Below are 17,552 nucleotides of genomic sequence, written 5' to 3' on the forward strand. Positions count from 1 at the left end.
ATGCTTTTAACATCGGTTGTTTTCGACTTTCAACATCGATTTTTAACCGACGTTGAAACTATCGATGTTAATAGTATCAATGTTAACATTGGTTTTTATAAAACACAGCAAAGCAAGCAACCAAGGATCTCACTAGATTTAACGTGGTTCAACAATGTGCCTACATCCACGAGAAATGGCAACTCATCATCATCACATTGATCATGAAAAATTACAAGTTCAATACAAGCAGCAACTAGCTTGATCTCTCTTGGTTTTGTTGGTTCTGCTCCTTGTTCCCCTGCGAGTAGAATCTGCACAAGATCAAAGAAAAATAGAAAACATAGCAAAGCAAGCAACCAAGGATCTACACCAAATTTAACGTGGTTCAGCAATGTGCCTACATCCACGAGAAATGACAGCTCATCATCATCACATTGATCATGAAAAATTACAAGTTCAATACAAGCAACAACTAGCTTGATCTATCTTGGTTTCTCTTTTTCAAAACCTCTCTCAATCTCCCAGCTCTCTTTCTCTATTGAACTCTCTCTGTTTTTTTTTTTGCAAAAACTTTCTCTGTATAACATGATCAAGAGTATATATACTCTAGTTGCTAGCTCTAGGGACAAAGCTTTTCCTTTGGTGCCAAGTCACCAATTCAGTTATGATAACTGAAATTCAGTTATGACATCAACAATTGAATCCTTCACATTTGTGGCTTTGGTGATTTTGAGTCACATACCATAAATCTCCACCTTGACTCCAAATCAACAAGTGTCTATCTTGTGATTCCGGGCTGAATTTCTGCTAATCTTCCTTAGGCATCTTCAAAATTGATCAAGTCCAGGCAGTGCTTGAACTTGACACTAGATAGGGACTTTGTGAACATGTTAGCAGAATTTTCTTCTGTTGAAACCTTCTCCACCTTCACCTTCTCAGATTCAATCAGATCTCTGATGAAGTGTAATTTCACATCTATGTGCTTTGTCCTCTCATGGTAAATTTGGTGATTTGCTAAATGAATAGCACTCTAACTGTCATAGTGAATTGTGACACAAGGTTGTGCTATTCCAAGTTCATTTACCATTCCTTTTAGCCAGATTGCTTCATTCACTCCTTCAATTAGGGCCATGTACTCTACTTTAGTTGTTGAAAGAGCAATAACTAATTGTTTATTTGCTTTCCAACTGATTGTTTTTCCAAACAAAGTAAACACATATCCAGTTAAGGACTTTCTTATGTCTACATTTCCTGCAAAATCTGCATCTACATAGCCTGTGATTGCTGCCTCATGTGCTGTCTTCTTGTACCTTAATCCAGCTTTCAAAGATCCATTTAGATACCTCAGTGTCCATTTCAAAGCTTCCCAGTGTGCACTGCCAGGATCTCCCATGAACCTGCTTATTATGCTTACTGCATAAGCCAAGTCAGGTCTGCTGCAAACCATTCCATACATTATGCTTTCAACACCACTGGCATATGGTGTTTGATTCATTTTAGACCTGTCTTCAACTGTCTCTGGTGCTTGAGTAACAGATAGCTTTGTATGATGGCCAAGTGGTGTGCTAACAGGTTTGCTTTGATGCATCCTAAACCTTTCCACCACTTTCTTGAGGTAATTGCTTTGGGACAAGAATAGTTCACCCTTTGCTCTATCCCTATGAATATCAATCCCGAGTGTCCTTCTAGCTGACCCTAGATGTTTCATCTTAAATTCTGTGTTCAGGCTTTCTTTGAGTTGCCTAATCTCTTCCTTGTCAGCACTTACTATGAGGATGTCATCAACATACAAGAGAAGGTAGAGAACACATACTTTCTTCCTTTTCAGGATATATACACAGTTGTTATATTTGTTTCTAATGAAGCCATATCTGATCAAGAACTCATTAAATTTCAGATACCACATTTGAGGGCTTTGCTTCAGTCAATACAAAGATTTTTTCAACAAACACACCTTGTTCTTCCCTTCTTCAAAACCTTCAGGCTGGTTCATGTAGATGGTTTCCTTTAGATTTCCATGGAGAAAAGCAATTTTAACATCTAGCTGTTCAAGTTCCAAATCATATTGATTTACCAGACCAAGTATGATTCTTATCGAACAATGCTTCACAACTGGTGAAAAATCTCATTGTAATCAATTCCTTCAACCTGTGTAAAGCCTTTTGCTACCAATCTAGCCTTGAATCTAGGCCTTTCTACTCTTGGAATGCCTTCTTTCTTCTTGAAAATCCACTTACATCCAATAACCTTCTGCTTCTTGGGTTGATCCACAAGTATCTAGGCCTTGTTCTTTCTCAAGGATTCCATTTCTTCACTCATTGCTTGAAGCCACAGCTGACTGTCTTCTCCTTCAATTGCTTCCCTCCAGGTCTTTGGCTTTGAATTTTGAATCTCCTCAACAACATTGAAGGCATAGCAGATAATATCAGCATGACCATACCACTTTGTAGGCTTTGTCACCCTTTTTGCTCTATCTCTAGCCAATTGATAATTGGACAAGTCATGCTGAGTAGCCAGCTCTTCATTATCTCCAGTTTCTGCTTAATCAGTGTGATCAATAGCATCTCCACTGCCATGATCTGAAATCTTAGAATGCTCCACCTCAAATTTGGTACTCTCACTACTTGAGCTGTTATCCTTCAGCTCCTTGCTTAGCATTGCCATTCTGCTCTCATCAAAGGTTACATCCCTACTAATGATGCATCTTGTCTCACCAGGTTTCAATTTCCATAGCTTGTACCCTTTAACTTCTTTAGGATAGCCAATGAACACACACTTTGCAACCCTTGCATCCAGCTTTCCTTGTTTAACATGAGCGAAGGCTAGTGATCCAAACACCTTCAATCCTAAGTAATTAGGTGGTTCACCACTCCAAGCTTCCATTGGTGTCTTGAATTCTAAAGCTAATGAAGGACATTTGTTAATCACATAGGCTGCTGTGTTTGCAGCTTCTCCCCAAAAGGTCTTTGGCAGTCATGCACTTAGCAGCATGCACCTCACTTTTTCCAAAATGGTCCTATTCATTCTTTCTGCTAATCCATTCTGTTGTGGTGTGTGAGGGACTGTTTTGTGCCTTTTGATACCTACTTTCCTGCAAAACTCATTGAATTGCTCTGAAACAAACTCCAGGCCATTTTCAGTCCTTAAAACTTTTAGTTTTGTACCAAGTTGATTTCCAATAAGAGTATGCCACTCTCTGAACTTTTGAAAAGCTTATGATTTTTTTTTCAAAACATACAACCATACTCTTCTTGAGAAATCATCTATGATGGTGAGAAAGTTTGAGCTTCCACCATGAGTTTTCACTCTAGATGGTCCCCATAAATCAAAATGCACATACTCAAAAGGCCTAGATGAAACATGAATACCAGTGCCAAAGCTTATTCTATGTGATTTACCAAGCACACAATGATCACAAAATTCAAGTTTATCCAGTTTATCACCACCTAACAGATTTTGTTTCTCAAGTTCATGTAATCCGCTTTCACTAACATGACCTAATCTCAAATGCCAAAGTTTTGTTTTTATGAATCCATGTATTACTAGCTACTGATGCATGTCCTATAATAGTGGAACCTTCAAGAATAAACAAGCCACTACTTTCATTCTTGTTACCCTTGGCAATGACTAAAGATCCATTTGAAACCTTAAGAACACCATTCAAAGTTCTAGTTGAATATCCTAGATCATCAAACATGTTTATGGAAATAAGATTTCTTTTGAGTTTTGGAATGTACCTTACATTTTTCAGTAGATACTCTTTGTTATCAAACATCTTCAGTCTCACAGTTCCAATGCCTTGTACCTTGCAAGGGTGGTTGTCTCCTAGCAGTACAGTTCTTGTTGGTTTTAGTTCCAAGGTTTCAAAATAGTCATTTCTCGGGCTGCTGTGATATGAGCATCCAGAATCCATAATCCATTCTATTTGTGTTTTGGTATTTGATGCTATTAAAACACCTGCACTCTCATAACCTTCAGAGGCTTCAACTATGTCAGCAGAGTCCATAGATCCCTTTTTAGTCTTGTTTGGGAAGTCCTTTTTGAAATGACTAGTTTTGTGACAATTGAAGCATTTGAACTTTGTTTTCTGGCCATTCTTTGAATCCCTTGACCTTGATATGGACTTCTTTCCTCTTGGTCCCTTCTTTTTACTCCTCCCCCGTGAAATATTCAGGCTTTCACCATTATCCTCGGATTTGGAGTCTTGCTATTTTTGCATCTCCTTGGTCCTTATTGAGGTCTTGACTTCTTCTAGGGTAATGTCTTGATCTTTTCCATAAAGGATTGCATCCTTGAAATGTTCAAAGGATTTTGGTGAGGAATTCAAAAGCAAAAAAGCTTTAGCCTCCTCTTCAAGCTTTACTTCAATATTTTCCAAATCATCAAGGATCTTATTGAAATCAGCCAATTGCTCAGTGACTGTTCTTGATTTTGTCATCTTGAAGGTGTACAATTGTTGCTTCAAGCATAGCCGATTTGCAAGAGATTTTGTCATATACAAGGATTCCAGTTTCAACTATATTAAGGTTGTTGTCCTTTCTCTTGCAACTTCTCTTAAAGCTTTATCTCCAAGGCATAGTATGATTGTACTTCTAGCTCTATCAATCATTTCTGATTTCTCCTTTGAGCTTAGAGATTCAGACATTCTTTCTTCTCCTTTAAGAGCTTCTGCACAGCCATGTTGAATCAATATTGCTTCCATCTTGATCCTCCATAACCCAAAGTCATTTTCCCCTGAGAACTTCTCAATATCATATTTTGTTGTTCCCATTTTTCTTGATCTTGATGTCCCCACAGACGACGCTACTTGTTGGTTTTGCTCCCTGTTCCTCTACCAGTAGAACCTGCACAAGATCAAAGAAAAACAGAAAACATAGAAAAGCAAGCAACCAAGGATCTACACCAGATTTAACGTGGTTCAACAATGTGCCTACATCCACGAGAAATAGCAGCTCATCATCATCACATTGATCATGAAAAATTACAAGTTCAATACAAGCAACAACTAGCTTGATCTATCTTGGTTTCTCTTTTTCAAAACCTCTCGCAATCTCCTAGCTCTCTTTCTCTATTGAACTCTCTCTATTTTCTGCAAAAACTATCTCTGTATAACATGATCAAGAGTATATATACTCTAGTTGCTAGCTCTAGGGACAAAGCTTTTCCTTTGGTGCCAAGTCACCAATTCAGTTATGACAACTGAAATTCAGTTATGACATCAACAATTGAATCCTTCACATTTGTGGCTTTGGTGATTTTGAGTCACATGCCACAATGTTAACATCGGTTTTTATAAAATCGATGTTAACATACACTAGACAACATCGGGTTTTAAGAAAACCAATGTCGTATAATATGCAATAGACCAAAAAAGTATAAAATATGCAAAAAATGACATTGATTTTTCTAAAAATTGATGCTGTGGTGAATAAATTAACATTGTGATCGAGGTCGTACCCAAATCAAATAAACATTAAAATGCAGTAACTAGGAAGTGATCCTAGGTCGTTTCCCAACGAGCAATGATAAACCAAATGTTCATAACAGATAGTAGGAAAAATAGTAACGAATTGGGGGGGGGGGGTTGTTTGCTTTTGTAAATTAAACAGCGAATATATGTGAATTATAAAATATCCGAATTAAAACACGTTGCTTCCCCTTGATTCACAAGCAAGTCTCTTATCCTACGTTACGAAAGTTTATCATTTATCAGTTCAACCACTTAATCCAACCCTAAATTAAATTACTAAGCGAAATTTAACATAAGGCATTCATTATGTGATTAAGCAACACATACACCAATTAATCATAAACGATCATTAAGCATGAACATAAATTAAGTGCAGAGACAATTAATCAAGCACTAAGCATGCATGAATTAATAGCAACAAATTCAGAGTAATTAGTGAAGAGGAAAAACTGAACAGAATTTAATAGTAATAATAGAACCTCAAAGAGAACTGTGCTTGATCCTCAAGAGAAAACAACGCTGGAGACTTAGCCTTCCATTAATCAATAGAGAACGAAATTTTATTGCTAAAATGAAAAGTAACAACTGGAATTGCAAAATGAAAAAGTATCTAAAAGAAGAAGAGAAGCCTAAAACTCAAAACAAAAGAGGAGAGAGAGGAGAGAGAAGAGAGCCTAAACTAGAACCTTGGTGCTGTTATATAGTTTTCTAGCCCCAAAGCTTACAATTTGTTTTAAGTCCAAGCCCATAAATAAAATAAAATATAGATGAAATAAAATCTAAATAAGATAAGATCTAGATGAAATAATATCTAGATTAGATAAAATCTAGATAAGATAAGATTTGATCTAGATAAGATTTGATAAAATTGTCTGCTCTCTTCAAGTCCAAGCCCAATTCTGGATTCAAGCCCAATTGCTTATAATTCTCCTGAAATTAAATTAAAAACACAAAATTAGTCCAATAGGCCCAAATGATAAAATTGCATAATTAATTTGACAATTAAGACTAAAAAGTAATTAAAATGGTGCAAAAAGGGTTAAGAAATAGGAGAAAATAATGGTACATCACATTGGTTTTTAGAAAAACTGATGTTGTGGTGCACTCACAACATCGATTTTCCTAAAAATTGATATTGTGGTGCAACGATGAAATCAGTTTTTCTAGAAAATCAAAGTTGATTTATGTACCACAACGTCGATTTTTAGAAAAATCAACGTTGTCAGGTTTACCACAACATCAGTTTTTCTGAAAATCGATGTTGATTTATGAACCACAACATTAGTTTTTAGAAAAATGATGTTTTTTGAATTTTTTTAATATCATGCCTGTTTTTTTAATATTACAGAAACCTATAAATTAAAAAAATAAACCAATGCAGCTTTTATATTATTATTGAATAATTACTATCAATTATACGAAATAGTTAAAGAAAACAATAATGTCAATACATAAAATCATCTACTATAACCAAGTCTAATTAAAGATAGAATTCTACATAAGAAAATAGGTTTGAGCCCTTATGAGTTATGGAAAGGATATAAATCAAACCTCAAATATCTGAGAGTATGGGGTTGCCTAGCCAAAGTGATGTCAATCGATCCAAAGAAAAGAAAAATAAGATCTAAGACTTCTGATTGCCTGTTTATTGGTTATGCTGAACATAGTGCTACCTATAGACTTCTAGTTCTTAAGAATGATATGATTGAGTGTGACACCATCATGGAGACTAAGGATGCCGAATTCTTTGAGCACATTTTCCCTTTGAGGTCTAGGGCTAGTTCCAGTATCGTTTCTAGTCTTGAACAACTAGTTGAAACCTATAGTAAACCTATAAGCGAGGATTTGAGGAGAAGTAAAAGACATAGGACAAAGAAATCTTTTGGAGATGACTTTTATACATATCTTATTAAGGATGATCCCTTAAGTTTTTCAGAAGCTATTAGTTCTTTAGATGCAAACCTTTGGGAACAAGCCATTAGGACTGAAATTGACTCTATTAAATAGAATAATACATGGACTTTAATAGGTCTACCTAAGGGTGCAAATCCTATTGGATGTAAATGGATCTTTTAGAGGAAGTATATCCCTGATGAGAAACTTCTTTGGAAGTATAAATATTATGACTTTAAGACTTTAAGTCAGTGAGTACCCCTTATGAGGCTAACTCTCGATTAAAGAAAAATAGAGGAGAACCAATTGCTCAAACTCAATATGCTCAAACCATTGAGAGCTTACTGCATTTGATGAACTTTTCTAGACCTGATATTGCATATGCAATAGGCAAATTGAGTAGATATACCCATAATCCTAATTAGGACCATTGAGATGCACTTGATAGACTCATGAGATATTTAAGAGTTACCATGGATTATGGTATTGAATACAGTGGATTTCCCAAAGTACTTGAAGTGTATAGCGATGCTAACTGGATCTCTTATTCAAATGAGACAAAATCCACTAGTGGTTATGTGTTTACTCTTGGTGGTGGTGCGGTAGCTTGGAGATCAGCCAGACAAACTATTATTGCTATATCAACAATGGAGTCAGAGTTTGTTGCTCTAGAAATGGCTAGTAGTGAGGCTGAGTGGTTGAAAAACTTCTTAGCTAACATTCCTTTGGGAATGAAATGACCCCATCAATATCTATGCATTGTGGTTCCTAGTCAGCAATAATTGTGGCTAAGAATAAAACATTCAATGGGAAAAATAAACATATGCAACTAAGACATAATGTGGTTAAGCATCTGCTAAAAGATAGAACAATATCCATAGATTATGTGAAGTCAGAAGGAAACTTAGTAGATCCTTTGACAAAACCCTTAGGGAGGAATATGATATTAGAAACATTGAGGGGAATGAGACTCAAGCCACTTGAAAACAAACAAGTAATAGTGATCCAACCTTTTTGATTGGAGATCCCATGAAGAAGGTTCATATGGGTAAAAACAAGTCACTTGTCAGTTCTGCTAACACTCAAATTGATTTCTATCAATTTGCTTTTAGTCACTTCTCATGGTGTGAGAAAGTGTTAGAACCGCATTAATGAGATGATAAACTTTACAGTAAACTTTACATGTTTGAGAAAGCTTTACATCTTATAAAGTTTTTAATGATTTTCATATCCCTTATGGATGGTGTATGATTTGTAGGATGCGCTTGATGAAATCACCTATATGAGTGTTAAGTGGAGCCGCTTGCATGAGATCTTGGTAAGATCTCTAGAGCACTCATGAATACCGAGCACGCGCATGGGCTAGTAGCGCAACACAGCGATAACAACAAAGATTATGGGAGTGTCTTGTGATTGGTAGACCACTATCACACGCCAAGTGTCTTTGGGATCTGTGACTGTCACGTCTCAGGAAGTTCAACCACGTTCATGAATTTCAACTTCAGCAACAACAAAACTTAGGTCAATATGAAACATTTTTAATGATAAAAAATCAATTGTTTAATAGGCGTATTCTCTCCAATTTCAAATAAAAGCAACAAAAAAATCCATGTATTTTGGTTTCAAATATTAGCAAATCTAAACTAATTTTACTATATTTAATGAGACAATTTTTAGGCTTTTTTGTTTTTTTTTATACCAAAATAGGCTATATTTTTTTGTTATTTTCCAATCAAGGGTAAGTTTTAAAAAATTACCTAAAAGGGGGTAAGTCGTAACAGGTGTTACGACTTCTAAGTTAGAAGTCATATCACTTGTTACAACTTTCTAACTGAAGTCGTAAAATTATTTACTGACTTTAGTTAAATTCTTTTTACGACTTTGAAGTCGTAGAGAATTGTTTTTTGGTTTTACGACTTTAAAGTCGTAAAACCTTTTTTTTGTTTACGACTTTGAAGTAGCAAATCACTTTTTTTTAAGGTTTAAGTTTTTTTTTCAAATTTATAATTTTTTACGTTTTTTTCTTATTTTTTAAAAAATTTATAAAAAATTATTTAAATGTATAATAAATAATATTAATTTGACCTATTATTAGTATATTTTTACGGTTTTATTTTATATGTTATTAATTTATTTTAATATTTTATTATTTAAAATATGTTATATATTTTTAATATTGTTTTATTTAAATGTTTTTGTTCATTTAAAATTTAGATAATCTATTAATATATAATACATAATAAAATTAAACTACTAGAAGTGGATGACATAATCGTACTAACTGTCCATACAAACAAGTACACGATTAATATAACTTGTACTTTTTATATTTTTCTTTCATTTGTATTGTGTTTTTTATATTAATGTATTAATTATGTTATTTTTAATTTTATTATATATTTTTATTTATAGATTATCTAAATTTTAAATAAACAAAAACATTTAAATAAAACAATATTCAAAATATATAACATATTTTAAATAATAAAATATTAAAGTAAATTAATAACATATAAAATAAAACCATAAAAAACATACTAATAATAAGTCAAATAAATATTATTTATCCTACATTTAAATAAATTTTAAAAATTTAAAAATAAGAAAAAAACCATAAAAAATTATAAATTTTTTTTAAAATAACTTAAACATTAAAAAAAGTTATTTAAGACTTCAAAGTTGCAAATAAAAAAAAGTTTTACGACTTTAAAGTCATAAAACCAAAAGAAAACAAAAATAGAAAGTCGTAACAAGTGTTACGACTACTAACTCAGAAGTCGTAACACCTATTATGACTAATCCCCTTTTCAGGTAATTTTTTAAAACTTACCTTTGATTGAAAAATTACGAAAAAATATACCCCTTTTGATAAAAAAGCTCCATTTTTAAAATACTCTTAATTTAATTGAGATTCTATTTTCAATGACCTTTCTTAATTAATTTTCAATCAAGAATAGTTTGAGAAGGAAATTTATTTTCTTAATGAGATTAATAAAATTAAATGATATTAACTATTTTTATAATTAGTGTGAAATTGATTTCTCTTCTTATAATTAATCAAGATCTTGCTAACAAGGTTGCTGAACTATAACACTTTGCTTGTGGTAGTATATTGGATTTGATTAATTATTTCTAGCACTTAATTTCAATAATAAATTTTATGTTCATATCAAAAGAAAATTATTATTATTATTTATCTAAAATTAAGTTTGTAAAATCATAATCCTCCAAAATTAAGCTTTCAATTTTTATTTTTTTAAATCAAACTTTTGATTAATTAATATGGCAAACGTTAATATGTAAGATGAAGGACAGTGTGAACATGCTGACATCCTCATCTTTGATTTATGGATGCATTGGGTGATCTCATCTTCCACTATATGCAACTGTTACAAGTCTGGGTTATTTACTCCCGTTTTTAAAGTGGCTCAACTTGCCTCATCTTGCTGCTTTTTATGAGGGTGCGTTTCCGTTTCATTTGAAACCAAGCACCTTGCATGTGAAGCTTTTGCAAACGCCTTAATGATGAGTTAAACAATTTTGTCTTGTTGTTAGAAGTGGACACTGGACAGAGTTAATTCAACCGTTACTACATATGCTAGTGGGGGTTTATGGTTTAGGTGATGAGAATAATGCACAGGTTAATTATCATTGCTAAAATAAAAAAGATACTTATTCTTTTTTTTTTTTAATAGACTGATTCAGTTGGGCCACACTTATGTAAAACCAGGGAAAGGGTTGTTTACTTGACTAAGCATTAAATCTTTTAAGCATAATAGAAGTTCATCTTTAAGTTGTGAGTAAAAAATAAGTTCGAGATCGAATTCATTTTTATAATCTCTAATTCTCTACCCCTGAAAAGATTAATATTCTTGTTACTGTTCGTGAATATCTTTACAGACACACAAAATATTCATAATAGATCAATAATATATATTACTAGTATTTTGTCCCACACAAAAACAAAAAAGATTAAAAAAAGAAAATATTCAAAATACATCAATTTCTTCAAAAACTTTCCATAAACTACATGAACCAGTATATGACATGTCCTAGTCAGTCACGTGAAAAATTTATGACAACTATTAAAAATATTATTTTTAAATTAAACATTTATGATAACTATTAAAAAATAGGCCTGACTCATATTTTTTAAGAAAATTTCATAATATAATATTATTATTTTTTCATATAAATATGAACTAATAGTTCCTGAGCAGTCATATCATTTCTCCAAGCAGATTAACCTTGTCATTCATTCTTCTACTAAACCACTCAATAGTCATCTTTCTTTGCCTCTTTGTCATCAGTCTCTCTCCGACACCTCTTCACTTCAATTTTCTTTCACCCATACAAATTACGAAGTTCTGGCTTCTCATTCTGAATGCTTTCGTACGGTGCCTTTTTTTTTTTCTCTCTCTCTCAAATTTGGTTCCTAGTTTTCTCCTTTGGTTTCAAAAACCACTGTTGTTGCTGCCTTATAAATTCTTTTGTGTTGTTCAAAATGAAAAATTGGAAAAAGTACATGGCTTCTGATTATGCTCTAGGTTTTCGTTCTGTTCATGTTAGTGAAATAACAGGAATCTTGAAGAGTTTTCCAGATTGCATACTTGTTCAACAAGATTCTTCAAATCGGCACTGACAGTGTCATGGATTGTCGTTTTTCCTTTTCTTTCTTCGTCGTTCAGTAGATTTGTTCAAATCCTTGTGTTTTACTGGTTTTGAATCGTTTTCATATGTTTTGTTGTTGTTACAGTGGCATGTTTTGATTTAATTTATGTGTTGTTTTCCTTTTCTTTCCTGGTTTTTTCGTAGTTTTATTTGAATCATTGCATCTGGTGTGGTCTTTTGGGGATTTTGCTTGTTTTGAATCGTTTTTAGTGTTTTGTTACTGTTGTGGAATGAATGCTCGTAGTGCATGCTATTTATGTGCGTAAACTGCTTTCTTTGAGGATTTTTTGTTGTCAGGGTTTGTCTGAAATTGAAATGAAGAAGTTTTCGTGTTGTTTCATTGTTTACGACCATGAAAAGTATGCTAGTATGCGTATCTAATTCTGCATTAGCTGTTTTGTTTTAAGAACTTTTTTTGCTAGGGTTTGTCTGAAATTGAAATGTATAGAAGATTTGTGTCGTTTCGTTGTTTAATTTTGTGAAGAGTATGTTGTATCCTGTATGTGTATTTATCTTGTGGATTGTTGTTTCGCTTTCTGCGTTTGCTGTTGTATTTAGGCATTATTGCTTGTTTATTTCATTGGATTATCCTAAATGTGTCCTGTCCCTAATTATTGTTTTCCCTCCTTATTTCACTTGCATTGTTGAGAGGGAATGGATTATAATCTTACTTTTTATGGGAAAGGGAATAATTGCTGAAATCTATTTTGAAATAATTATGGAAAGCTGGAAAAGATGACTTATATTACTACTTTAGATTTTTCTACAAATATCGATTCAAGTATCTATTTGGTATGATATGATACGGTATAAATGTGAAGAAAAAAAACAACGAGTTTGAATCAAAATGGTTGCTGCCATATGATTCACATATCTATTGATAAAAATGCCTATGATATGGATATGAGATCAATTTTTGAGTAAAATGCAAATCTTATTTTTTTTAAATAATGTGTTTGATTTGAGATTTCAAGAAATTAACAGCAAATCGACTTCTAGTTTGTTCTTTCAGGGGGTCTTGGAGATTTCTCAAGATTCATGCACAATTATTCTACACCTTGTTGAGTCATTATAAAGCGATAAGTGAAAACATATATTTTAAATAAGGGTTTTCACTAGGCTGAACTAATTTATAAACCACGCGTTTTTTATTTGAAGCATTTAGTAACAAAACTTTTGAAGGCCATTAAATTGCCAAGAAATCAATGTTAATTTCAGGTAAAAATGCTTTTTGTTGTAGTATACAAGAATTGCAATTATTTCCCCGTAAGTTGTAGTAATTTCTCTCAGATTTTTTCACTAACATTGCTGTCATTTCTATATATGCATTTTAAGGAATCCCCGAGCAGTTAAGCATATGCATTTATTCAGTTTATAAATGTTGCAAGCATGTTGCACTATCTCAGTTAGGAAGGTTTGATAATACTAGTGCTAATGAACTTGATTTTTTTGGGGGTTGTTATAGTATCTAACTGTACATCCTTAACTCTGATGTATATTGTTCTATATATAAGATATGTTCTCCCTTTGCCTTCCTAAAAACAATTGTTCTTTAGGTGAGAAAAAAAAAACTATAGGGTATTAATTTTATCTCTGGACTTGCGTATCTGTGAATTGACACATGTGTTTCTGATTGCAAGCTTATATTATATTTTACTTGCTATGCTTGTATTGGTTTCTTAGTAGGATTTTGGTTGATATTATGAACTGATGCAGTGTTCTTTGTTCTCGCTTGCACAAATTTTTTAGCAGAACATGAGTAGCTCAGCTGGACTTCGTGCAAGATCAAATTGTAGGCGCCATAATGATTCAGATATTTTTCCTATAAAAAAAGGGAAACCTCTGAACAAAAATGAGAACGTAGATAGAAGGGATTTTGTAAGTTACTTTCTTTCCTTTTTTCGTTACCAGTTTTAATTTGATTTAAGTCATATTGTTTTCCTTGACATATTTTTCCTAAACTATGTTTGATAGTTAATTCTATTTTTCTTCAACCCATATTTTACTTCTAGTCAAAATTGATATGTTTTCAATAAATTTTAAAGAAGTTTACAATTCTTCGACTTACTATTTATCCCCTTAACTTTTTGTTGGTTATTATGAATTAATATGGTTGAATTCTATCTATTTAGCAAAACATGGGAGGCATCGTTGAGGATCATCGTAGAAGATCCAGTAGCAGCAAGCTAAATTCTAATTTAGATAAGTCACATGATGATCCTGATATTTGGACTAAAAAACGTGGGAAGCCTCCTCAGGAGAAAAAAGAGAAAATTGATAGAAAGGATATTGTCAGTTACATTCTTCCCTTTTTGCTTTAACCTTTTTAATTTGATTTAGGTTATACTTTTTTTGTTGTCATATTCTTCCTAAATTTTGTTTCCATCATTGGCTTATAGCATTGTGTGCAATGCTCAGTGGCTGATTGATGGTTAATGCTTTACTGTAACCCAAAAAATCAACACTGAGCTTTCATTCAAACTTGTTATATATGTTCTTCATAAATTTTAATGAAATTTACAATTGTTTGACATTATATGGTGTTCTTTCTTGTTGCTTACATGAAAATTCTATCTTAGCAAAAATTGGGTAACTTGGTCAAGGGACTAAACGAAAGATGTAGTCACAGAAAGCGAAAGTTTATTATACATGACTCAGATGATGATAATGATAGAAATGATATTGTAAGTTACTTTCTTTCTTTTAACAATTTTAGTTTGATTAAGTTTCACTTTATTCCTTGTCATATATATTGAACTATATCGTGTTTCCATCATTGTCATTGTAGCATTGTGGGCAAATTCTCGGTGGCTGGTTGATAGTTAATGCTATTTTGTTGTAACCCAAGATGCCCATTTCGGACTTCCAATCAAACTTATTATATGTTCTTCATAAATTTTTAAAAAAATTACTATTTTTTGACATGATGTTTATCTCCTTAACATTTTGCTAGTTGAACTATATCGTGTTCTTTCTTGTTGCTTACGTGAAAATTCTATCTTAGCAGAAATTGGGTGTCTTGGTTGAGGGATTACACAAAAGATGTAGTCGCAGAAAGCGAAAGTTTATTATACGTGACTCAGATGATGATAATGATAGAAATGATAATGTGAGTTACTTTCCTTATTTTAACAATTTTAGTTTGATTTAAGTTTTACTTTATTCCTTGTCATACATATTGAACTATATCGAGTTTCCATCAATGCTATTTTATGGTAACCCAAGAAGCTCATTTCGGACTTCCAATCAAACTTGTTATATGTTCTTCATAAATTTTAAGGAAATTTACCATTTTTTGACATGATGTTTATCTCCTTAACATTTTGCTAGTTGATATTAAGAAAGGATATAGTGTTCTTTCTTCTTGCATATGTGAAAATTCTTCTTCTTAGCAGAAAATGGGTGGCCCTATAAAGGAGCGTCGTGGAACATGTAGTCGCATGATTCTAATAAATGACTCAGATGATGATTATCATGTTTTACCTAGAAAATGTGGAAAATCTGATGATAGAAATGATAATGTAAGTTGCTTTCTTCTGCTTGAAGTTTTTTTCAATATGTTCACCTATTTAATTGTTGTTGGTTATTTTTCGCATTTTAAGTGTTTTAAATCTATTTAATTTTTTTATTCATTTTCAATACGCCTTTTCTTTTTTATCGATTACCTTTCTAATTCTTATGATTTTACAAAACAGTCTCTAAAAATATTTCTTTTCCCACTTTAAGTCCCCACTCTTTTACCATGATGAATTGTTGCTAAGTTCCACCTATTTAGTGCCTCTTTTTTTATGCATGAGAACGTCAGTTTTTTAAGTACCCCAAGTCCTCCTTTAATATAACATGTAGACTTTGTATTCCCCTTTCCTCTTATATTTTTTTTTAGGCTTTCACTATTATTTTTAGTATCTCATTTTTCTAGCTCTTATGTCTATTTTCTTTTCATCATGGCAGCCACCAAGTGAAAAACTATTTCTGGAAAATGTTGCGTCGTTGGCCGGTTCAGCATTGGTTAAGCCTAATGGTGATAACCTGGATATGGCTTGGGAATGGAATTCCCTAAAAGACATAAGCAATAAACGGGCTGTAACTTGTGATTTTTGTCTAAAGACCACAAATGGTGGTATAACCAGAGCTAAAAAACATCAGATAGGGTTGGAAGGAGACGTTAGTGCTTGCAAAAAGATCCCACCTTCAATTAAGCTCAAGATTAAGCAAGCTTATGAAAAAAAGAAGGCTGTGAAATTTGGGCTGGAAGAAGAAAATGATGATGATGAGGTGGAAGCCACAGAAGAAATTAACCTAAGAGCTGGAAAAAGACGTGCCAAGGGAAGTATTACGCAAGGCTCTATACATGGACATATGAATACGCTGAAAATTATTGAACTATCAAACAAACTCACTCTTGGAATGGCCAAGAGGAAAACATGTATAAGGGATGCTAGTATTAAAAAAGCAAGGGCTAAAGCTAATCGATGCATTGCCCAATTCATCCGTGAGAATGAAATTCCTTTCGAGGTTGCATGCTCTAAAGGCTTTAAGATGATGATTGAAGCTGTTGGAGATTACGGTCAACAATTGAATCCTCCAAGCTACCATAAGTTGAGGGCTCCTCTGCTAAAAGAACAATCAGAGCTTACAAAGGAAAAACACAAGCCACATGAGATAGAGCAAACTCAGTATGGAGAGGCGATTGAAGATGAACCGGTTGTTGAGCCGTTGAGGTTGACTTGTGGAGTTGTTGATGATGCAATTAAGCTTGGTGAGCCATCTAGACTCACTATTGAAGCTCCCATTGAAGAGGAAAAGGAGGAGGCGAAACAAGAAGAGAACCCGAAGCCCAAGCCCGAGATCAATAAGAGGTATGCAAGGAAAAGTAGGAGGGATAATGCACTTGTCCAAGTCTAGGAAAATGAAATTGCTTAATTCAAGTTGGCATTAGTAGTGGGGATAGGGAATTTGAGTTGGTTGTTCAGAGAGAAAATATTAGTGGAGGACATAATAGGTTTGAATTTGGAATTGGGAACCATAGGAGAGAGTAGATAACTTGAACGCCTACTGTTTTCTGTTTTGTCGTCTTTCCATTTTTTTTTTATTACAAAAACATCTGCACCCAGGGGTTAAATCATTTGATTAAGCTTGTATATATACCGTGTCGCAGTTCTTTTCCTTGTATTTTGTATGGTTCCTTTTTTCTTTTTTTGATTGAGACTTGTGGTTCCTTTTAGAAATGAAAATAGTGATTCTATTTAAGGAATCATTTGTTACAGAAACACATCATTCTAACTCTAAAGAGAAGATGATACTTTATACTTATAAAAAATATTAGTTCGTGAAAGCCATTAAATGGATGGTATATTTAATTTAATGCTTGAATGACCTTTTTTTTCTCACCTCGGAAGACGTACTGATAAGGTAGAACGAAGGAAGGCTATGTTTCACAGCTCAAGACGAATATGTTTCATATATATATATTCTTCCAAAGGATTTGAAAAAAAATGTTTTAAACACAATTTAACTCTCATTTGTTTCCTTGTGT

General features: G+C 33.0%; 1 protein-coding gene across 2 annotated transcripts; it reads left to right on the forward strand.

The window, feature by feature from the left end:
• Positions 1–11,578: 11,578 nt before the first annotated feature.
• On the forward strand, positions 11,579–17,282 carry LOC114384556. Of its 2 annotated transcripts, none has more exons than XM_028344250.1 (7): positions 11,579–11,737; positions 13,769–13,894; positions 14,149–14,307; positions 14,596–14,700; positions 15,021–15,125; positions 15,412–15,537; positions 15,968–17,282. In XM_028344250.1, exons 2-7 carry the CDS (start codon positions 13,772–13,774, stop codon positions 16,919–16,921), a joined length of 1,572 nt encoding a protein of 523 aa, XP_028200051.1. In that variant the 5' UTR covers positions 11,579–11,737; positions 13,769–13,771; the 3' UTR covers positions 16,922–17,282. The 2 variants fall into 2 exon arrangements, with proteins under 2 accessions (XP_028200051.1, XP_028200052.1); XM_028344251.1 differs by having other exon boundaries at positions 15,024–15,125; positions 15,968–17,188.
• The last annotated feature ends 270 nt before the right edge of the window (positions 17,283–17,552 follow it).

The sequence above is a fragment of the Glycine soja genome, chromosome 14 (assembly GCF_004193775.1).
Source record: "Glycine soja cultivar W05 chromosome 14, ASM419377v2, whole genome shotgun sequence".
Taxonomy (NCBI): Eukaryota; Viridiplantae; Streptophyta; class Magnoliopsida; order Fabales; family Fabaceae; genus Glycine; species Glycine soja.

Bases quoted from the DNA above. Each gene is read 5' to 3' on its own strand.
- LOC114384556 (XM_028344250.1), top strand. From the start codon at position 13,772: ATGAGTAGCTCAGCTGGACTTCGTGCAAGATCAAATTGTAGGCGCCAT. The intron at 14,308-14,595 runs GTCAGTTACATT...ATTCTATCTTAG, and splicing joins AAATTGATAGAAAGGATATT to CAAAAATTGGGTAACTTGGT. The intron at 15,538-15,967 runs GTAAGTTGCTTT...TCATCATGGCAG, and splicing joins CTGATGATAGAAATGATAAT to CCACCAAGTGAAAAACTATT.